General features: G+C 36.3%; 1 protein-coding gene across 1 annotated transcript; it reads right to left on the bottom strand.

Moving 5' to 3' along the window:
- Nucleotides 1–135: 135 nt before the first annotated feature.
- On the bottom strand, nt 136–10,527 carry LOC145677213 (uncharacterized). The gene is made up of 4 exons (XM_081747816.1): nt 7,825–10,527; nt 4,638–6,209; nt 3,483–4,210; nt 136–262 (listed from the first exon to the last, which is right to left on the bottom strand). The coding sequence occupies exons 1-4, from the start codon at nt 10,525–10,527 to the stop codon at nt 136–138; spliced, it is 5,130 nt and encodes a 1,709-aa protein (XP_081603942.1).
- Nucleotides 10,528–25,884: the final 15,357 nt, after the last annotated feature.

The following is a 25,884-nucleotide window of genomic DNA, read 5'->3' as shown; positions in this document are numbered from 1 at the left end:
CCTCAAAGTCAATTCACTCATTAAACACTCATTTCTATTTTTAGTTTTGTCCGTGTTGCCCTTCTACAGTATTCGCCCGAAATTTACTCTCATATGTAATATTCAAAATTTTTCTGTCTTTTTAAATTCCTCTTGTCATCTTCGCTTCCATTGTATATTTCCTTGTCTTTGTAGATTTCTCTTCTTAATTTGCAGATAAAGTTTCCATACATCCTTTCCTTCCCTTCCCCAGTCTCTCTTCCTTCCCTTCTCTTCGTTACACCTAAAAAAAAAAAAAAAAAATCTTTGAAAGTCACAGACGTCAGGCGGACATTCTAATCACATTAACATAATGTTAAGAATAAACGTAACTTTAATTTGTTCTGCTTATGTCTTTACTTTTTCCATATACAATCGAAATACTTTCAGTATTGATCCATTTATCTCGTACTCAAAATATCTGGGGGGTAGCGTCCCCCTGTCCCCCGCCAGAGACACCCGTGATTTTGAGATAATATATATGCATGTGATACATATTCGTTTAAGGGCTAAATATTATTATCTGAGGGAGGGGCAAATTTAACAAATTTTACTTATAAACTTTCAAGGAAATAACTTGTATTCGCAATGAATGTTTTTTAATTATTTTAATGTGTATTATAAAACTCTAAAATTCATTAGCCCTTAGACGATGACTATTCTTTTCACGTCTTTGTTGAAGTTAACTTAAGCGGTTCTAGCTTTCAGAATAATTGCACCAGGGCGAGGGATACATTTGTCATTTAACTGTTGGTCAATAACTCATGTTTATCGAGCAGTGATGCAACGGCGTTGTATGTGACTATGGACAAAATTTCTGTACAAGTGCGTCAGTTGCGACCATGTGAAACTGGTAAGTACAATTCTGCCTCTGCAATAGCCCTAATGGCCTCTTCAATAGCCCCTGCAAAAAGGTTTTTGGTTGCGCAGCAAGCCACGATTTCCCCGCTTCCTTCGCCTGTTGATCGGAGCTGAATCGACGCCATCTGAGAGCATATTTAAGTGCACTAAACAGATGGAAATCCGACGGGACAAGATCAGGACTGTATGCAGGATGCTTCAACACATCGAAACGCAGCGTCTGAAGAGTTTTAACGATGTATGGGCGGCGGCAAGGGCGTCGATTTCTCTGTAAATTTTGGGGGAGCATTCAGATGCAGAAGGTATATATATATAAAGATTTTAAGACAAATTGCACTCAAATTATGCCAAATATTGCATATTTAAAAATACAATAGGGGCACATGAGATTTGAGGGATCCCGGCCCCCCTCGGACCCCCGGGGATCGGCGCCCTTGGGCGGCGGCATATGGATGCGCATTTTCATGTAACACAAGAACGCCTTTTAAAATAGACATATGCTTTTATTACGAATTGCACACTTCAACTTGCTTACCAGCATCAAAGCACAGATTCGTTCAATAATGTCATCAGTTGTTCCTGTAGCTGGACGCCTTGCTCTTTTCTTATCCTTCACGCTCGTTCAATCACTTTTGAACTGTTCAATCTACCAGAAACACTTCGCTGTGGCAATACATTGTCTCCGTATTGTGCTGAAAGTCTTCTAAGAATTTCCGCTTCAAGTACACATTCAGACCACAAAAACGGATGACAGAACGCTGTTCTCCTTTGATGCACACAGTGGCGCGGACATCTTTACTTGGCAATAGCGCAAAGCGGACTCATGTGATAATACTGTAATCTACCAGAGACAAGGCCAATGATGACACCTAGCGTCTTATAAGCCCACAATGCCATGGAGCCAACCTGGAGAGAAATAAAAAAAAATATTGCAGTTACTTAAAATGAAATGAAATATTTCCGTTTTACGTCCCAGAATTATGCCGGCTAGGCTAAAAGAGATGGTGATGATGAGAAATGAATGAAGTGGCGGAATGAAGAAAGTTTGAGGAAGCGGGAGAACCCTGAGAAAATCCACGCACACTGTGTTTGTCCACCACAAAGTCCACTCGGAGCGAGCTGAGATCGAACCAGGGACCCCACGCACCAGAGGTGAACACTCTACCACTGAGCCACCGAGACCCTTGAAGTTAGTTATGACTTACCCTCGTATATAATGCTGGGTTGAGAAGAAAAGAGTTCCCCATATTTGATATTTAAATATTCCTTATAGAGTTATGTTTTAATTATTATTGCAGAAAAAACTGCATGCAACTGAGATGAATTCATAATGAATCGAATGGAACAGAAATGAACCTAACAGTTCTTTATAGTTCCCAATGAAGCATCTATCTTAGGTATTTTTACAGATAACCATCAATGGTCGCAACTGACGCACTTGAACAGGAATTTTCTCCATAGCCATAAATAACGCAACACCTGATGGAAAGGGGTCATAAAGTTCGGAACCCCTAATCCGGAACCGGAGACAGTCACACTCATGATCCGAGGTGACCCGCAGATCCGGAGACGACAAAATATCGTCAGTCACGTGGGGAGTGTATATAAGGCAGCTAATGTAATCCTAACAAACCATTTTCTTTTCTTCTCTCTGTCTTCTCATATGACGCTGTTATTGTAATCCTAACAAACCATTTGCTCTTCTCTCTGTCTTCTCATATGACGCTGTTAATGTAATCCTAACAAACCATTTGCTCTTCTTCTCTCGGGCTTTTCATATAACGCTGTTAATGTAATCCTAACAAACCATTTTCTTTTCTTCTTCCTGTCTTCTCATATGACGCTGTTAATGTAATCCAAACAAACCATTTTCTCTTCTCTCTGTCTTCTCATATGAGGCAGCTAATGTAATCCTAACAAGCATTTTTTTCTTCTTCTCTCTGTCTTCTCATATGACGCTGTTAATGTAATCCTAACAAACCATTTTCTTTTCTTCTCTCTGTCTTCTCATATATGGTAACGCTGTTAATGTAATTCTAACAAACCATTTGCTCTTCTGTCTTCTCACTAAATCTATAATTTTCTTTCTAACTTGCTATGTGCATCTTTGTGTCAAAGCATTGCATTGAAAATTAACTAATGGTTTAGCAGAGACTAAACGCGTTTGAATCACAGGAAAAATAAGCATCATGGTTTTCATATGAGGGATCGTCAAAATTTGATCCAGTGAACTTGTAAAACTTATCGTTTACAATATAAAGTGTTACGACTAAGAACGCACTTAATACGTTCATAAACACTATACTACTGTGAGAGCACTCTATTCCACTTCAATAAGATTCACATATGTTCTGTATGGTTTTATTTCCCAATTAACTTCGAACAACAGAACTTTACAACCAACTGTAAACTAAAACTACATCCCTTTCAGATATATTTTAGTTCTTGACAAAACTACAGGAATCTTTCCTCTATCCTCCTGTCTCAAGAAAAAAAAAAAAAAAACTCATCATCCAAAATCACCGTCCTTTCTTCTTTCTTTCCGTCTTCTCAGAGGATTCTACATCACTCCCACCTTTTTGATGACCATCAAAACAAATTACTCTAAGTATCTTGACGGAACTTTCACTTTCCGACCACACCTCGTAGATAAATCACCAACTCGGCTGCTCTTCACCACAGGAGATTGTGACTCCACTGATTCCGCCACAGCATGTTCTGACTCCATTGGTTCCACCAGAGCATGTTCTGACTCCATTGGTTCCACCAGAGCATGTTCTGACTCCATTGGTTCCACCACAGGATGTTCTGCGTCGTTAACCAAATCCCTAGGCACCGATACCTCTAGAGGATACAGTCTCTGCACCGGACGAACAAGGATCCCGTTTTCTGCTTTCACTTTCACCACTCTCCCATGATCATCTTGACCCGGGAAGAAATCAACTACTCTCCCTAATGGCCAGTTAATCCTACGTTTTTCTTCAGTTTCAACCAAGACGACGTCACCCAACTTTATGTCCCTAGCATGCCCTTTCTCTCGTTGTCGCTGCACTAATAGTCCCAAATATTCAGTCCTGAATGTGTCCCTAAATCTCTTCTTCAGGTCTTGTAGTTTTTTGTACTTCTTTGTTAACTGAAAACTTCCAATGTCATCCAAATCTGGCACACCTGTTTCCCGATTATCTTGAAGAAACATGGCAGGGGTTAACGGCTGTAAATCATCATCATCTTCAGATAAGTAGGTCAAAGGTCGGGAATTCAAAACTGCTTCACAGTCACATAGTAAGGTCATCAGTTCCTGATAGTTCAATGATGCCCTCCCCAGCGTTTTCTTTAACAAGGATTTCAATGTTCGTATAATACGCTCCCACCAGCCACCCCACCAGGCCGCACTAGGTGGTATAAATTTCCACTGAATTCTCTTGATTGAGGACTCAACAGCTATTTCCTCCCACTTGATAGTGTGGAATAGATTACTAGCCCCCACAAAATTGGTCCCGTTATCACTGTATAGGGATGCGCACGAGACAAGATTTGAGACTGTCTCGACTCGAAAATATGCTGTAAAAGTGATGTCTCGACTCGAAAAATATATATTTTTCTATTGGAGGAGCTGTGTCTCGACTCGACTCGAACGCATCCCTATCACTGTAGATGATTTTAGGTCTTCCTCTTCTCGCTATGAATCTTCGTAAGGCCAACAAAAATTCACAAGTTGACAGGGCTAGAACCAATTCAAGATGAACAGCCCTATATACTGCACATGTAAACAACACTATCCAAGCCTTCGTGCCATCCTGCAGAATTAATGGTCCAGTTAAGTCCACTCCAGTGATTTCAAAAACTGAGGCATCTCTTACTCGATCTATAGGTAAAGCAATTGGATTTACGGACATTTTCTTCGCATCATGTCTTCTACACCTAACACACTTGCGGATAACAGAACGCACCGTCTTTCTTGAGCGTAGAACCCAAAATCTTTCCCTCAGTTTGTTCAATAGAATCTGTGTTCCAGCGTGTAACATTTCCAAGTGTTCTTGCATTATCAACATATGCACCAACTTGTGGTCCGGTGGCAAAATAATAGGATATCTAAAATATTCATCATCATCTCTCCTTGATATCTTTGTTTTCACCCGTAGCAAACCATCACTGTCTTGAAAAGTAACCAGAGTCTTCAATCTTGTATCATTTGAACTGAAAGATTCCTTTTGAACAATGCGTAGTAACAACCTTTCTGCATTTGCTAATTCACCACTTGTTAACTCTCCTGAATATTTGTCCCCAGGATTCAAGCGACAGTTCTCTACGAACCTACAAATCCAGGAAACCATTCGCAAAACCTTCTCGTACGTTGAGAAATATCGTAGGTACCATTTCGTCTCGTACTTCACCAACATTGAAACCGAAGTTTTCTTCATTTCACTGCTAACTTCAAATTCGTTCACCGTTGCATCCTTCACTGGCCAATCGGATTCTTCCATTTTCAACCAACCTGGACCCTCCCACCATCTGGAATTCAACAAAGTAGTAGCATCACAGCCTCTGCTTGGAAGATCTGCTGGGTTGAATTCACCAGGGATGTGTCTCCAACACGAGATGTCAGATATCGATCTTATTTCTTGAACTCGGTTTGCAACAAACACGCCCCAAGGATCATCTCGTTTGATCCAACTCAGAGCAGTAGTTGAATCCGTCCAATAACAAACAGGAATGTCCAATTCCAAACTATCAATAACTGTTCGAGCAAGTCGTGCACCGATACAACATGCCATTAGCTCGAGTCGTGGTATTGTAACCTTCTTCAGTGGTGCAACTCTAGATTTACTCGCTAGTAACTGAACTTCAACCTTTCCAGCACTTTCACTCAAAAATATTACACACGCATAAGCGTATTGACAAGCGTCACAAAAAACATGCAAACTCCACGACTTTCTACACGGATCAGTCGTGAAGCGTCTGGGAACTTTTATCTCCTGTAACACTGTGATGTTTTTAGACCACTTCCGGAACTTCCGCGCAGTGTCTTCTGGAACTACCTCATCCCAACTAGCTTTCGCGTTATAACTTTCTTGTATTAGTAATTTAGGGACCAGTGTCATAGGTGACAAGAATCCAATCGGATCAAAAATCTTGTGCGCCGCAGAAAGAATGGACCTTCTGGTAACGGTCTCTTCAGTTTCGTCGAAACAGTGTAGATCACAGCTCAAAACATCTTTGCACTTTTCCCAAGCTAAGCCTAGTACCGGTATACTCTTTTCTTCCTGACTTTCTGCTTGTAAAACTGTATGCTCCCATCCTCGCAGGTCAAACTTTGCTTCAGCTAACAACTTAGTACAGCGTTTCCCAACCGGTGTGCCGCGGCACACTGGTGTGCCGCGAATGAGCCGCTAGTGTGCCGCGAGGAAATCGAAACAAATTATTAATTCTATAGAAATCAAATGCAAGGGAAAATGTATATTTGTATTTCACATTACTATGAACCTCTACTATAAATCTACAATTTTAAGTTTCATACTGTGTTACTTTTCTGTACATTTTTAATGCTGGAAAACGTGTTTATCATTGTCATGACCATTATTGCTTCTTTATTGTTGCAGACTATTTCGTAACTTGAAATTTTAATATATCATTCAATAAATTCAACAAAGCAAATATGCATACAAATTACCTACATTTGTGTTTTAAAAGTATAGGAGATTTGTTTATTTATTCGTTATTTAGTGATCTTCCCTTTTAGTTAAAGGTTAGATACAGTTTTCGAAAGAGAAAGTGGATTTTTAAAAACCCGAGTCCTATATTTTATTGCAATTTGTTTTCTATTTTAAAATTAGAATGAAAAATAAGCATAATGATTTACCACGGGGGAAAATCAGTGATCGAGCTTTCTTCTCTGTAAGGAGATCAGTAATGACATAAAAATACCACGGTATTTTATATTTCAAATAATAACAGTAATAATATATATATATATATATATATATATATATATATATATATATATATATATATATATATATATATATCAGTGGTGTCCAATTATAATGAGCCTGAGGGCCATAACCGTCTTTGCTAGCAAGGTGGAGGGCCGCAGCTAATAATAATAATAATAATAATAATAATAATAATAATAATAATAATAATAATAATTATTATTATTATTATTATTATTATTATTATTATTATTATTATTATTATTATTATTATTATACAAAAGAAAAGTATAAAAATGTATTTGAAATATTACATTCAATGTGATAAATGAGGGTGACTAGGAGAGTTTACAAGGGCTGGGATATCTACATCCAATCCTGTTGTTGCGAGCCGCAGAAGATGTAAAAGAGAAGAATCTCCAAGGCAGCTTCTGAAGCGATTCTTTACAATTTTCATGATTAATTGGTTTGGTTTGGTTAATTGAAGAAATCGTTCCTTTCAGCAACGATGCCTTGCCTATAGCTACATTCACTTATTATTTTTTTTTTAAAAAAAAGTTACAATTTCTGTGTAGTTCGTTCGTGTTTGCATGAATATCTGCCTTCGTAACCTATATCGAGACATGGTTTCATTTTAAGATGATAACCACGCACCATAACCACACCAGTGTTGCCTTGGATGTCTGGGCCTTTTTGTTGTACAGAAGCGCTAAATGGATGCCTTATTTCGAAAGAAGAGTGGAAACATTAAAAGAATGAATATAAATGAAAATATTATCAGTAATAATAACCGTATGTCGTGAGAGCTTTGTGGGCCGCAGAAAATGGTTTGGCGGGCCGCCATTTGGACAGCTCTGATATATATATATATATATATATATATATATATATATATGGGTGTGCCGCGAGAATTCAAGTTACACCTATAGTGTGCCGCAAGTTGAAAAAGGTTGGGAAACGCTGACTTAGTAGAATGTTCGATAAAGATAACCAGTTCTGCCTCACTACTAACGGAAGTTACACAATTATCTACGTAAAACGACTGCTTCAGTCTGTCCGCAATTTCCTTATACATCGGAGGGGCATTGGTTAAAAGGTGGTTCAACACAGCTGCCAGGAGAAATGGACTACAATTCAAACCGAACACAACCCGATTGTGTCTGTATACTTTCTGTTTCTTGTTGGAGAAGTCTTCCCACCACAGGAATCTTAAAAAATCACGATCTCTTTCGTTTACCACTATTTGCAAAAAAGCTTTCTTTATGTCGGAGACAACCCCAATCTTTTTCTCTCTAAATCTCAATAATAAAGCTGGTATAAGTTCGACTAGATTTGGGCCTTTTTCCAAACAATCATTTAATGAAGGCGCACCTTTCACTTTACAAGAAGCATCAAACACTGGTCTGATTTTAGTTGTCGAATTCTCCTTAAACACAGCACGATGTGGTAAATAGTAACCTGGAGCCAAAACTTCATTTTTATGCACCTCTTCTATAATACCGTCCCTTTCCCATTCTTGAAAGACTGCATCGTACTCTTCATACTTCCTCTGTTGAACTAATTTCTCCGACACCGTCAGACATCTCTTTTCCGCAATGCTTAAATTATCAGGAAGCGATTGATGATATTCACTCCACGGCAAACTCACTTCGTACCTCCGTTCTTCATTGATCTTCACGGTTTTCTCGAAGTGCTCGATAACTTCCTGTTCCCGTTCTTTACGTGTTATACTCTGCACCGGGTCTGTGATTCCTAATGTATCTAACCTCCACAGATCAGCTATTGTTACGTTCTGTGTCAACAGTGAAGTAACACACATTGCTGACACCCTTTGGTAGTCTTCCTTGTGGGCAGGGATTTTAACCATCACGACCCACCCTAGCTTCGTTCCCACAGCAACAAGACCTGAATCTAGTTTATGCACATTATTAGTTAACAATTGTCCGGCCATATCAGCTCCAATAAGTAGTTCAATTTCACTATCATCCCCACCAAAGTCTGTTAACCAGATCTTCTTCGCTTTTATTTCCTTTAACCACGGACCCCTTTTTAGACTTTGAATATTGTTGCAAATGATCGGTCTCTCCAACACTTCTAGTTTTGTGGTAAAAGTTCCACAGACGGCACCCACACAGATTTCATAACGTTTGTGCTTTTCTTTGTTTGAATGAACACCCCCAAACAGTATATGTACTAATGTTTCTTCCCCTTGTGGAACAAGACCAATTTCACGCGCGGTTCTTTCTAAAATATACGAGCGCTGTGATCCCGTGTCAATCAACGCCCTTATCTCACGTACTGTTCCATTTACCAGTACGCTAACCTTAATCATCTGTAATAGGTACTGTTCACTAGAATTTTGATTTGTTAAGGTACATGTGGCAGATTCTTTACCATCCCCAATTTTCTTATTACTTTGTACCGATAATTTATTGCACATAATCGCGAAATGTTTCCCCTTGCACTTGAAACATTTAATGTTCAATTCACACTCGCGCGCGTAGTGTTTTGGCTTGAAACACGAAAAACAACGTTCGTTCTTTATCAACAACTTTTTCTTTTCTTCCAGTGTTAAGTCTCGCGCTTTCACACAATTTTGTTCCGCATGCATTTCTTCACAGAACGCGCACCTTTTTCTGACCGGTACTTCTTGTTGATGGCTGGAAAACAGGTTGTTTGCAGTTGGAAATTTGTTTTCTGTAGAACTCTTTTTACTTCTAACCGTACTACCACTGCCTGCTAGCTTAAACCCTGCTTGTGCCAATCTGATCCTTTCCTCACCTTCCACTTCATTTCTTAAAAACACCAACAACTGGTTCATTTTCTCACTGTAAAAATTGGATCCATTTTCATTTGCATTGTCACTTCCGGTGTGTCTTAACCAAACACGTAACACATCCTTTGGTAAACACGACTCTACCAGAGGAAACAGCATCGCTGCGCACTTATCACTAGTCACTCCTATTGTTTCTAAGGATCGCAGGTGTGATTCCAATTTATCATATAACGAAAATAACGGCGAACTTCCACTGTCCTTTTGCGCCGACACGTTCTGGATAACTAGTCCGAGTAACTCGCGCACGTAGTACTCCGTTAAAAGTTCTTCCCTTCCGAACCGTGTTTTTAAACTTTCAATCACTTTATCATAGTTTTCACCGGTAGGCGGGTAACTGGCTACAACATCCCAGGCCCTTGTACCTGTTACGATTGCCTGACGAAGGTATTGAAACTTGTCCTCTTTCTCTAACTCTTCGTCGTCATGTATACGTTTAAACTGGCTCCAAAAACTTAACCATTCATTAATTTCACCACCAAAACTCTTTAGTTCTAACTTTGGCAACTTCAGCTTTCTGCGTCCTGCAGTAGAACCTGCCTGGCTACCACTATTACTGCTTTTGTCTGTTTCGCGCCTTAGAAATTTGTCGTATTTCACGCGCACTTCATCCACTTTAGTTCGGTACTCTTCTATTGACCTGTATTCTACTTCGTACCGGATGTCACAATCCGCACCTGTATCACAAAGAATTTCACCTAAAATCTTTTCATCGAAAGTGGAAAGTTCGGTAAACAACCTTTCTAATTTCGTAACGTTTAGTTGTAGTGTTTCTTCATCTGGATCGTCCTTTTCAAACTCACCGATTAATAGTTCACAAGTTCTTATTAATGAAGCTCTTACAGGTTTCCTTCCAATAATTAACTTGTTCATTGTATCCATTATTTACAACTAATTCGAACAAACTAAAACTGGTCTCTTGTGCTCTCACAAACTACAAGTCACTGCTCCACGCTGTGGCGCCAGAAATGTTACGACTAAGAACGCACTCAATACGTTCATAAACACTATACTACTGTGAGAGCACTCTATTCCACTTCAATAAGATTCACATATGTTCTGTATGGTTTTATTTCCCAATTAACTTCGAACAACAGAACTTTACAACCAACTGTAAACTAAAACTACATCCCTTTCAGATATATTTTAGTTCTTGACAAAACTACAGGAATCTTTCCTCTATCCTCATGTCTCAAGAAAAAAAAAAAAAAACTCATCATCCAAAATCACCGTCCTTTCTTCTTTCTTTCCGTCTTCTCAGAGGATTCTACATAAAGTATGCCGATGAGCCCGAACAGTGTTTTGTTACATCTTTTTGTTATAGTATATGTTCAAAAACCACTGTATTAATTTTCAGGCGTTGCCTTGATTAAGGAAAGTCACACTGAGAATCAAATAAATGAATGTTCGTTTGAGTTCGAGTAATGGACATCATTAATCCACGATAAATTTCTGGAGTAATGCTCTAGAGCTGATATTTTGTTTGCTTCTAGGTCGCCGAGTCTGACTAAATCTCTGGAACACTAGATCACACCAAGTCTGAGACGCGACACCCAAAGCCGGATGACCTGAAAGTCGTGACCCGTCATCTGTTCCATCACTGCTATCGAGAATAATTCAATGAAATTTCCGTACTAAGTTTTCAATAATTCCCGTAAAATTCATATCTGCACGACAAAGTCAGAAAAAATGTCTGATATATCCTGATTGTTATGGAACAAAACACTAAAGTTCCAACTCAGTAACCTTTCCGTTTCAGGGATTAAATATATGTTATTTGTGGGATTTTATCTTTTAGTGCAGTGAACGTATAAAGCATTTGAAATCAATGTATTTGTATTCTATTCTACGTAAATCATACCTTGTTTTACTTGCAACGAAACCCTCTTAGAAATGATATTGGTATCGAATGGATAGTTGATAACATGTTTTCAGCAGGAAATTAAAAGTAAACACATTTATCGACAATGTGTTTTTATAAACAGCTGATGTACTACAGACATGTACAAATTATTAGACTCAACATTCAGTTTCTGAATATACTGTTCTTACAATATTACATGAGAAAACAAGTTCGAATTTAGTCCAAATTACTACTTTGTAAATTTGTCCTAATTGCTAGTGGGTGTGGCACATGCTTTTCAACATCAATAAAACAAATGTGTACGTGATATTCAAATATAATTACTGTACAGTGTGTATATCCAAATTGGAAATAAAAAATGAAATGGAATACTTACAAGAACATTCTCTCTCACTCAAAGAATTTCGTATGAACTCCCTTATTCTTTATTAAGTCTTTTATCCTTTGTGGTATGATATGTACGAGTTTAGCACATTTTGCCTTCAATTCAGCATTATGATACCACAAATTATTGATCTCTTCGATCGATGAATGTTTGGTAGTAATGTGTTTCTTCTTTAGCTTTTCCTTCATGAAGCTCGAAAGGTTTTTAATAGGGTTCTTATCAGGACTCTTGCCCGGCCACGGAAAAACACTAATTTCGTTGTCCTCGAAGAACTTTGTCACAGCTTTCGCTCGGTGGCACGGAGCTCCATCATGCATAAAGATGAAGTGTGCGTCATCAAACCAGACTGCAGTTTTTCTTGAAGAACTTGTAGGTATTGGTCGGGCTTCATTGTTCCCTCTACTATATACATATGTACACTCATGTCCAAAATGATTGTCGCATATCTATCTGTCTTCTTGTAAGAATATAACTTGATAATGATGTTGCAGGGTACTTTTAATACTGATACTATGTGTATAATAGGAAAATGTGTATTTGTAGTAAATTTCATAGGAAAAGAATTATAAATACGAAAATTAGAATGAATAAAACAATATGTTACTAAATGGACAAGAAAGATTTATTTTCGTTTTATTATTCTTATTTACTGCTCTTTTGACATGAAATTTTCCACATACATGTCTGCCCATTATACACATACTAACATTATAAGAAATACCGGGCAAATTCGTTATCAAATTATATTCCTACAACAACATATTTATAGACATGCGACAATAATTTTGGACATGAGTGTACAGTCTCCCAGGCCCGAAGACAGACTCCAGACCAGACCATGACTGAAGTAGGATGTTTCATGGTTTGTTGGAGATATTTCAACTTGAATTCCTCCACAGGTCTACTTCGTACATATTGTGAACATTCATCAGACACACAGACACATGATTAATCACTGAAACACACTATTATCCAATCATCAGCAGTCCAATGTTCTAGGCCTCTGCCCATTCGGGGCGCTTCTTTGCCATGATCGGAATAATTTTTGCTTTCTATCCTGGGCTGCGTGCTTTTATTGCCTCAACACACACAATCCTTCGAACATTTTCAGGCGAAATGTCTACACCATACTCGACTATTTTTATGCTTAAGTCTCTAGAATTTGCGTTTCTGTTTCCCAGCGCAAATCTTTTTAGTTTTCTGATACCTCTTAGCGATAGCTTCGGTTTTCGCTCACACTTCCCAACCCTATCTTGCTAATACATTTGCTTCTTGCTCATTGCAACAAAGATTCTGCTCACAGATTTTTGCTCTGCACCAACTCTACTAGCAATTTGTCATTATATATATATCTTCCTTCCGTCAAAATTATTATGATAACTTCCACTTTATGCGGAGAAAGGTCTCTGGCTTTTCCCATTATGCCACGATTACAGGACTTCACAGAATGAAAGATTAATACACAAAACACGTTACGGTCACTTAAAACTGGCCCATTCGAACTGTTGAACGCTTTGAATGTTGTAACTGCTTACGACTGGAACCACAAAATTTCAAACTGTAATTCGTTAATAAAAACCACAATAGCTGTCTACAACTGAAACACTACTTTCAGAACTTCACTCTCTCCGCTAATGCCATCTGCTGTTCAACGGTGATATCACCAATTCAACTGTACAGTAAACAAATGAAGGATCCTATATTGGTGGTTTAACCATTAAATTGCATGTTCTAGAATTCCAAAATTAGGACTGCAACGTCAACTTTGTATTTTTCGAGCTTTTGAGTCCAATAATTTGAACACGTCTGTATTTTTATAACTTAATCGTACTAAAAATCTTTTATACATTAAACATGGATGTTTTCTCGTCTTGGTTTTATAACTTAATCGAAGTAAAATCTTTTATACGTTAAATATGGATGTTTTCTCGTCTTGGTTTAATCATAACAAATAATAATAATAATAAAGAACACTCATAGTCGTTCTCTTAGGCTCTGATATGCAAAATCCATATGTACACTCATGTCCAAAATTATTGTCGCATGTCAATAAATATGTTGTTGTAGGAATATAATTTGATAACAAATTCGCCCGATATTTCTTATAATGTTAGTATGTGTATAATCGGGAAAGACATGTATGTGACAAATTTCATGTCAAACGAGCAGTAAATAAGAACAATAAAACGAAAATAATACCTTTTTGTTTATTTAGCAACGTTTTGTTTTACTCACTCTAATTTTTGTATTTATAATTCTTTTCCTATGAAATTTACCACAAATATACATTTCCCGATTATACACACAGTATCAGTATTAAAAGTACCCTGCAAAATCATTATCAAATTATATTCTTACAAGAAGACAGTTACAGATATGCGACAATCATTTTGGACATGAATGTACATATTGTGATATCAACAGAAATATTTAGGTAGATATGGATTTAAGTACAGGGTGTCCGAAAAAGATTGTACCCTTTTCGTCGTTTTTTTCTAGGTGCCCAGTGTGTGGAGAGCGGTGTCAGGTTTGCTATTAGATACTTCAAGTTTTGATTGAAATATCTACCATTCCCAAGACCACATTTTCTTTTTTCAAGATGGCATTCACACAACAACAGAAAGCATTTTGTACTAAGGAATACGCAAAAACAACGTCCGTTATCACAGTTCACCCCAACTTTTGGCGATAGTTTGGGATCAATTCACATGATAAGAACTTCATTAAGTGTGGGCATACACAACTCATGGAGACAAGTTGCTTATGAAAAGGCAAAAGCACCGGCTGTCCTTTGCGTTCAGGGGAGACAGTGGATAGAGTTCGGCAATTCTTCCACCGCAGCCTCACGAAGTCAGTTCGTAAAGCGGGCCGTGAGTTAGTATTGTCCCGCTCAACAACCTGGGATATTCATCATAAGCGTTTAAAGTTCAAAGATTACACGATGCAACTTGTACAGGTATTCACTGAAGATGACAAGAAATTTTCGCACTGTCTTCAGTATAGACAGTGTTGGGATTCCTGGAAAATGATTTTAGGGGCAGAGTAATCTTCAGAAATGAGGCGACATTCCATATCAACGGTAAAGTCAACACGTATAAAGTTCGAATCTGGGGTTCAGAACATTCTCGGTGAATTCTTGAGTATGTCAAAGATTCTCCCACATGGGCACATGTGCAGAGCCTTATGTGCTGGTTTTCTTTGCAGAAATAACTGTAACGGGACACACATATCTTGACATGCTTCGGATGTGGTTAATACCACAATTTGAAGAGAAGTCCAGAGGTTTCATTTCCAACAGGATGGAGCTGCACCCAACTTCCATAATAACGGGAGAGGGTATCTGAATGAACACCTCTAACAGGATTGGATAGGTCGCACAGGTCCTGATGATGAAGCATTGTTGAGATTGCTCCCGAGGTTTCCAGACATGCCACCTTTTTATTGGACTTTGTCAGGGACCCACATCTTTGTTCCACCATTGACTCGAGACAGGGTTTCCGCCAGGATTTCAAAATCGGGGGTATTCAAAAATTTAAGGAGGGTGTGGGTGCTTGACTTTCAGAAACTCATAGCTATTATTATTTTTACCTTTCTTGTATTATCCTAAAATTCTGCAATAACACAAAAGATGACACCTTTCCACTTCAATCCTAACTTCAACAAAGTACGAAATGTTGAATTAGCCTTTTCATATTTTTTTTCCTCCTATTTTCCGTAAATATCCATTACAATCAAGGTAAGTTATAATATTACCGATCTAATTCACTTGCCTGATGTCGAACTAAAATCCGTCGTAGTTTTCCTGATTAATGTACGTATGGAGAAATAAACGTCGGACGTTCTCCTAAAATTATCATTTCTCTTGTCGTTCTTAGGTTTCTATTTGCCCTGCCAAAAATGAGAAATATTCATTTTTCACAACTGAGATCAGTCAGTGGTTAGATAAACTCGATTTGATATCTGAAGTGGTAAAACAAAAACATGATATACTAGAACATTTAATGCTAATTGCAGATATTGCACATTTATCGCGATATTGTAGGGGTAACTTAATTCGTTTGAATTTATACCTAATTCAAATGTAATTTTGTACTTACCAATGTGACTCATATATCCACGAATGGGTTGAGTTGATTTTGAATTTAATGTTCCTTTCAGCAGCAAGGCTATATGAGACGGGATCTACTGATTAATGTGGAATCCAAACCAAATGAACTCCCGCCGGGAATCAAACCCTCGTCTCCTACGCCAAAGGCGAGTGCACCAACCGCTTAGAAACGAAGGAGCTCATATCCACAAATGTATTAATAGTCTTGATGATTATGCATAGTTTTCACAAACTCTCCTCTGAACCGTCATTAGGCTTCTTCACATTTTCACACATTGTAACACCACTTAACCTATACGATGCAGCAACGCAGATTCGTTTAATAATCAAGTTAAATGCTTCTTGTGTTCCTAATGAAAAAAAAAATGGAAATATATTTAAAAGCATACTTGTGAACTTCGGCGCAGTCTTACAAAGCTTGAAAATCATTGTTGCAAGTTCTTTAATGTTCTTTGAAATGCAAATTCATCTATTTTGATTCAATCATGATGCAACTGAACCGATTTCACTCGTATAGGACTTCTCAATCATTCCTCGTATGCACAACTTATAAAATTTTCAAAATCAGCCTCAACACTTTTCTTTTCACTTGGAATATCAGGTAAACAAGGTCTTTCCAAGGAAACCATCAAATCACTAACGCGTTCTGAAGTGAGCTGGCACCATTATGAAGTTAAAATTCTATTCATTGTTGAAAATGATCTCTCCACTGAAGCGGTACCGATTGGAAGAAGCAGTTTTGTTGCAAGAGCTGACAAATTAGGAAACATACTGCATTTATTTTCTTCACAGGAAAGTTTCAATAAGAAATCGGTTGAAGAAAGTTCTTCCTTCAATCGTTTGAGAGTTCTATATTCAAATAGGACTTCTTCGCACAAAATATGAAATATGTGAAAAATTCCCTGTTCAGACTTGGATAAAGTTTGGTGGGTGACCCCACATTGGGGAAGAAGGGGTCTAGCGAAATCCCTGCCTAGAGATCTGACGGAGCTGCGAGAGCGGATCAAAGAAGCATTTGCTGCCGTTACAAGAGACATGTTGATTCGAGTATAGGAGTAATTATATGATTCATACTAGCTTTGCTATATTTGATAACTTACACTAAAATACAAATGCTGAGCAAAGCAACGTTTTATTGTAAAATAATAAAAGTGACAGTTTCGGATATCTAACATATCCTTTTTCAGACACTATTGAAAATAAATGAAGTTGCATATATATATATATATATATATATATATATATATATATATATATATATATATATATGTGTGTGTGTGTGTGTGTGTGTATGTATGTATGTATGTATGTATATGTATATGTATGATTTCTTAGTGAACAGAACGATACAGTATTTTTTTAAAAAACTTCTTAACAGGTGAGACTGCCTTCTTTCGGTTTTGTTATTTATACACTTGAGTTTAAAGATCTGTTCAAAAGTTAAATACCCTTTGAACACCTGCAATTACAAATATTCACCTCTTTTAGATGCTCCGTTGTACAAGTATGTCCCAGATGTGTGTACAAAATGTGCAAAACAGCAAATTCTAAACAGTTAGTTATAAAAGGAAAACTTCTAATAATTTGCTAGGAAGCAGGGGCGGACTGGCCCACCCTGCTACTCTGCAAATGCAGGGTGGGCCGCCTCCACCAATTTTAAAAAGATGTGCTCAATTAAACCTACCAGCATCAAAAATATGGCAGGGTAACTCCCGCAAACTTGTGTTTTGCATAAAAAAGACATGAACAGACCTTATTCTTCTTCACGTTTATCGACTTGAAAAGGTTCCGTCTATGAGACAATCAGGCCCTAAAACATTGCGGGGTTTGTGATACAGCAGCTGTTAAAAACGAGCACGTTAACTACTACTTTTTTTAAATATAAGAAACAGTAGATTTCAGGTTGTTATTGGATTTGGATACCATTGCCTACTCCGGTCCTTTTACAAGCCAGCGAGTGGCGATGTTTTAAAGAAACAATAGTTTCGTAGATATTGTTATTGTGGAAAGTGGAGGTGGAGGCGGAACGCTTTTGAACTGCATTGTCCTCAGACCTCGGAACAGGCTTTTTTTTTCTTTTTTCAGTGCGGTAAAGCGAAAAGAAACTAGTCACCAGAAGTCACATTTAAAGCCAAGTGTTTGGTTCAGAACTGGTGTAAATTTGAAAACATTCTTGTGTGCCAATTACACACTGTATGAGTTACTATTAAAATGTCCCTACTTCAGATTTTTTGTAATTAATGTTTTGTTTTTGTATGAATATATGGGATACTATTTATGGGTTCGAAGATGGACTTTTATATGTAATACATATGAAGAATGCCAAGTACATTTATTACATTTTTATACAGTGGGCACTCATTTCAGTTTAGCAGGGTGGGCCCTATGGTTGCCAGTCCGCCCCTAGAAGGTAATGTACCTAAAATGGAAGCCACATTTCCTCGCTGAACTGCTATGCTGATAGGTTGTATCAGAAAAGTAGTAGCCCGCTTGTCACCAGTAACGTGTGTGAATATATATAGTCATTGTTATGACACATACATACATACATACATACATACATACATACATACATACATACATACATACATACATACATACATACATACATACATACATACATACATACATACATACATACATACATACATACATACATACATACATACATACATACATACATACATACATACATACATACATACATACATACATACATACATACATACATACATACATACATACATACATACATACATACATACATACATACATACATACATACATACATACATACATACATACATACATACATACATACATACATACATACATACATACATACATACATACATACATACATACATACATACATACATACATACATACATACATACATACATACATACATACATACATACATACATACATACATACATACATACATACATACATACATACATACATACATACATACATACATACATACATACATACATACATACATACATACATACATACATACATACATACATACATACATACATACATACATACATACATACATACATACATACATACATACATACATACATACATACATACATACATACATACATACATACATACATACATACATACATACATACATACATACATACATACATACATACATACATACATACATACATACATACATACATACATACATACATACATACATACATACATACATACATACATACATACATACATACATACATACATACATACATACATACATACATACATACATACATACATACATACATACATACATACATACATACATACATACATACATACATACATACATACATACATACATACATACATACATACATACATACATACATACATACATACATACATACATACATACATACATACATACATACATACATACATACATACATACATACATACATACATACATACATACATACATACATACATACATACATACATACATACATACATACATACATACATACATACATACATACATACATACATACATACATACATACATACATACATACATACATACATACATACATACATACATACATACATACATACATACATACATACATACATACATACATACATACATACATACATACATACATACATACATACATACATACATACATACATACATACATACATACATACATACATACATACATACATACATACATACATACATACATACATACATACATACATACATACATACATACATACATACATACATACATACATACATACATACATACATACATACATACATACATACATACATACATACATACATACATACATACATACATACATACATACATACATACATACATACATACATACATACATACATACATACATACATACATACATACATACATACATACATACATACATACATACATACATACATACATACATACATACATACATACATACATACATACATACATACATACATACATACATACATACATACATACGTACATACATACATACATACATACATACATACATACATACATACATACATACATACATACATACGTACATACATACATACATACATACATACATACATACATACATACATACATACATACATACATACATACATACATACATACATACGTACATACGTACATACATACATACATACATACGTACATACATACATACATACATACATACATACATACATACATACATACACACACACACACACACACACATATATATATATATATATATATATATATATATAGTCATTGTTAAGAATTTTTAAATTCTTTTAACAGACACACATAACAGAAACACGGAAAATTCTAAATGCTGATTGGCTAATCAATCAATCCAATCATAAGAGAAGTTGATCAAAGTGATACTAAACACTAATATCCTCCCTGGTACAGTGGAAAATTAGCTACAATTAAAATTTTCCAATATCATGCCAACTGTTCGTCAATTTTAAGTCCTGTATTCCAATTCATACTACAGCTTTCCTCTTTTTCAATGAACCTGGCCTCCTTCCACTTCCTTATTAACGTCCTTTGTTCCCTTGCTAACATTTCACTCGCGCATCAATTAATATTGTGCCCTGTGTTCCTTACATGTTTAAAAAATGGCATTTCTTTCTCTTTCCAATCTAACTATAGGAGAAAATGAACTATTGACTAGATACCTGCCGTGTAACGAAGGGCGCCCACACTGAATCTTCGTTATATATATATATATATCGCATTAAGGGATCCGAAGATATTTTTTTAAAAGGGTACATTCTTTTTCAGACATCCTATATTTAGGTCTGCAATTCTTGGAATAGCATCCTTGTATGTTGTATCAGTGTCATAACATCACTCTGAGGGTGTTGATCTAGTTTTACATAAAAAAGACTTTATATATATATATATATATATATATATATATATATATATATATAGAGAGAGAGAGAGAGAGAGAGAGAGAAAGGAGTGGGAGAATTGTTTGGGTACGTATATGGATGGGAAGTTACCCTCACTCTCCGAGAAAAATATTCAATTTGCACACTGACAACAAATATCGATACGATAATCCAATTCTTCGCAGACGACTCTACATCCCCACAAGTCAATTTTTTTAGATACGGATGATCTCCCAGGACTTTTTCCCTTACATAGATTACCAATTTCCTCAAATTTCTTGATCCAATCATACATGAATTGCCTTGTGAGTGCTTTTTACCTTACTGTGTTCTGAAATGCAGTCTTACGTAGTATGACAGTAACAAAATTTGTTTATGCAAATTCAAGAGTGCAGAAAGACTTTCCTACCTAATGAGTATGCTCAATTGCTCGACTAACGTCAAGCACGCTCACATGATGCTGATGTCACGAAAAGATACGACAGATGAAGGTCGTTAACTTGAAGGTTAGTACTTGTTTACTGGGAACACAAGTAGTTTTCGATTTACAAAATGTGTTTATTTCTTCGAGGTTAACCCTGTATTTGTTACGTTCTTCATACATGCTTATTTTCCATTTCAATTTTTAGAATATTCTCTAGGGCAGGTAAAATGTATGAACTATTCACACTATGCAAGTCATAAAATTCAAGAGTCTCACGAAATGTTCAATATGAGTGACAGATCGACATCACCAAAGAACTGCAGATATCTAATTCAACGGCTGTAACTATTTATCCATGATGCTCTGGGTGTTGGGTTACAACAATGGACAATAACCAGACGTTGAGCAGGTGTGATATACGACCAAAGTATGGGGATGGTGAAGCTTGAGTCTACTACTATACACTTGAGACAAAATCGCAGTCTAAATAGTGAAGCACAGTAGTTCTTCCACTTCAAGGTGCATAAAGCTCATCTATTAACTGGAAAAGTGATGATGGTAGTCTTCTTAGACACACAGGTCTAGTGTTCGACTACTTCACAAATGGCCAAATCATCATCGCACAGAATTATCCTGCTCTGTTCGCAAGTTACGAAATATTTTGAACTTTCCAATCGGATGATGTTTACACGTTTGCTGTGTTATCATGGCTACATTTTTAATGTAGGTTACAATTACTGGAACACCTTATGTATTCGCCCAACCTTTCACCATTAAAACCATTCTTTCTTTTCCAACCTGAAAAATTATTGGATGCAAAAAAGTTTTGTCTGTGATGATTACTTTGACAACCATGGTAAAGAACCGTGAGAAGAGCACTGAACAAGTGGATAATCTGAAACGGAATTTTATTGAAAAAAAAAAGTGGATATTTCATTCCAACAGTTTCCGTTCTGGACGAAGATCGACTTACGGGACAATCTCGTAGTTGTGTACTAGGTTTCTTAGCATCTATGTTGCGGTAATGTAAAGCCCAAATGCATTCTATATTTTCACTTGAAGCTCCTGACAACTCTCACATTTGCAGCAACGATAAATAAGCATTGCCATAGAATAAACTATGATAATACGGGAGTCATTCCTTCACTAACAACAAACGGATGACATTATCTTCTATGAAATGCAATCTACCAAAATACATTTTAAAAAAGCATTTATGACACAAAACAACTATGATACAAAAAAGTAAATATATATATATATATAAAACAGCTTATAACACATATCATGATCATATTAACTTTTGTCTGTTAGAAAGTGAGACTAAGCATCCTTTGTAACTATACACGGCGAATCTAAAATCTGGAATTATTCGTTCAGTAACAAGAATCGAAACAAAATCTTCAATATACGTATACTTTCTTCTATTGAAAGTACAAGTGCAACTGTCGTCTTTTGAGACTGTTTTGAATCTTGATTCGAATTTTTAAATAAGTAAGGGGTCACGTTACTCATGAATTTCAAGCTACAATTTTCTCAAAAGCATATCATACAGTTATTATTATTTTGAATATCTATATACGTTAAAACGATACGGACTAGAAATAGACTCTGAATGTAATGTCTGTAGTTTTTCTTTTTCCTTTTTTTTTTTTTTTTTTTTTTTTATTCATTCATTCTAGGAAACCAAGATGGCAATGTTGTCGAAGAACAAGTTGAAATCGTCATAAAGACGAGTGAAAGAATTCACGATGCTCTAAACAGTACCTTCAACAACCCCATTATGCTGCTATTAACGTATCAGAATAATAAGTCATCATTACAGAAAAGGGATCAGGAAGAACAAGCAACGCATCAGCTAGTCTTGAAAACGACTAACACCAAACAATCGGTTATATAGATGTTACACATAAAATAGCATGTGGGTTACTGAAGATTATATAATTAAAAATAACAATAAAAATAAGTAAATAAATAAATAAAAATTCACATTGAGGTCATTTAATAAACTATATTTCAGAAATTTCATCGTTTGTCATCTTAGCAACAAAGATGTGTTTTTGAGGAAATTCTAGGTAAAATTTACGTAGTATCAACTGTCAATTTACCAACCTGAAAATTTCGAACAAGATTTGCAGCCATCTTAAAGGACACTATACTTCTTATCAGATGGCGCTTTTTACCATAAGACAAAATAAAGGGTTTGTTTTCAGAATTTTGACTCATCTGTATTATTGTTTACAACTAAAATAAAAGTGAAGGACAAAAGTAAGGTTAACAAATAACAATAATAATTAGAGTTGGTTCTATTGTGAAAGTTTCAAGGCTACGCTATCAGTACAAATATGTTCAAAGTAATTCTCGTTCATTATTTTGCACAATATTTTCTTCAATGCGAAGACAAATATTAATACTGAATTCATGAATACATAAACAATATAGAATATCCCATGTGTGTGTATGTTTTTGTCTAGACATAAATTCGATTTTCCCTTATTATATTTTGACATTATCATTGATACGCACAGAATTCACTGTAAATATCAGAAGTAACGGTAACATTCTCCGTCTACATTTCACACCATGGTTTTAAAGAACTAACCTGGTATTTACTACAGTTTAATATCTCAGCTACCATCTCTTGTAAATTTAAGAAGACTGAAGTAAGACTAAAGTACATACTGACCAGCAAGCAAACTGGGGTCGTATCAGATCTCGTAAACAGGTGAGTGTTCTAACCCAAAGCTATGCTTTTCCAAATCAGCGTTTCTGAATTGATAACTACCATGATCGTTTGTATTTATCAGTTTTGAAATTCAAAAGTCTATCTACGTATGTAGTTTATAAGACAACACTTGTAGAAAAATCTCTGTTTTTAATTTTACAACAATTTACTGTTTTGAAATTTCATATTCAAGAACACTAGCAATCACAACCGCAATCGTGTTACTCGTATGATTTTATTTAACTCACAGTAAGTTTTTTTGAAATTTGCTGTCCCTATTCAGTAACCAGGCTATACGAGGCGTGGATCTACATTTCAGACAAAATCTGAACTACCCAAATGCGTTTAATGCTATTCCACCGGGTATCCAACCCGAGAACACGTGCATCAAAGACACCTGCGCTAACCACTGTACCAGGGGGAAGGGCTCATCTATTTCCTAGTGTAGTAGACAAAACATTACTAGATTAATCATGACATCCGGGGTTCGAGTACATCTGGTGATACACATTAAAAAAAAAAGTACGTGTACGAGTTTCGCTTTTCATGTATTTTAGTTTGTAGGGATTCTAGTATAGTTCCCATAATATTTCGTGTAACAATACTTAACGAAAATATTCTTATTAAACTGTTAATTACTTATGGGTGGACACTTAGAACACGGATCACGAGCGGCAAGTTTTAGTAAATAAAGAATTACTTTATGAAGGGAAGAAAATTATGAAAGGATTTTGTGCATCATCCTACAAAACCAACTTGCTTCGTGGTGTCTAGGTAGGTATATTTTCGGTGTAGACAGGTAACAAGACATACTATCTACAAACGAAAAATGAAGGGCCCGAAGACAGACTCCAGACCAGACCATGACTGAAGTAGGATGTTTCATGGTTTGTTGGAGATATTTCAACTTGAATTCCTCCACAGGTCTACTTCGTACATATTGTGAACATTCATCAGACACACAGACACATGATTAATCACTGAAACACACTATTATCCAATCATCAGCAGTCCAATGTTCTAGGCCTCTGCCCATTCGGGGCGCTTCTTTGCCATGATCGGAATAATTTTTGCTTTCTATCCTGGGCTGCGTGCTTTTATTGCCTCAACACACACAATCCTTCGAACATTTTCAGGCGAAATGTCTACACCATACTCGACTATTTTTATGCTTAAGTCTCTAGAATTTGCGTTTCTGTTTCCCAGCGCAAATCTTTTTAGTTTTCTGATACCTCTTAGCGATAGCTTCGGTTTTCGCTCACACTTCCCAACCCTATCTTGCTAATACATTTGCTTCTTGCTCATTGCAACAAAGATTCTGCTCACAGATTTTTGCTCTGCACCAACTCTACTAGCAATTTGTCATTATATATATATCTTCCTTCCGTCAAAATTATTATGATAACTTCCACTTTATGCGGAGAAAGGTCTCTGGCTTTTCCCATTATGCCACGATTACAGGACTTCACAGAATGAAAGATTAATACACAAAACACGTTACGGTCACTTAAAACTGGCCCATTCGAACTGTTGAACGCTTTGAATGTTGTAACTGCTTACGACTGGAACCACAAAATTTCAAACTGTAATTCGTTAATACAAACCACAATAGCTGTCTACAACTGAAACACTACTTTCAGAACTTCACTCTCTCCGCTAATGCCATCTGCTGTTCAACGGTGATATCACCAATTCAACTGTACAGTAAACAAATGAAGGATCCTATATTGGTGGTTTAACCATTAAATTGCATGTTCTAGAATTCCA

Source organism: Thermobia domestica, unplaced genomic scaffold, assembly GCF_964235325.1.
Source record: "Thermobia domestica unplaced genomic scaffold, izTheDome1.hap1.1 HAP1_SCAFFOLD_697, whole genome shotgun sequence".
Classification (NCBI taxonomy): domain Eukaryota; kingdom Metazoa; phylum Arthropoda; class Insecta; order Zygentoma; family Lepismatidae; genus Thermobia; species Thermobia domestica.
Note: the sequence above shows the minus strand (reverse complement) of the source record. Positions and strands in the feature narration are given on the sequence as shown.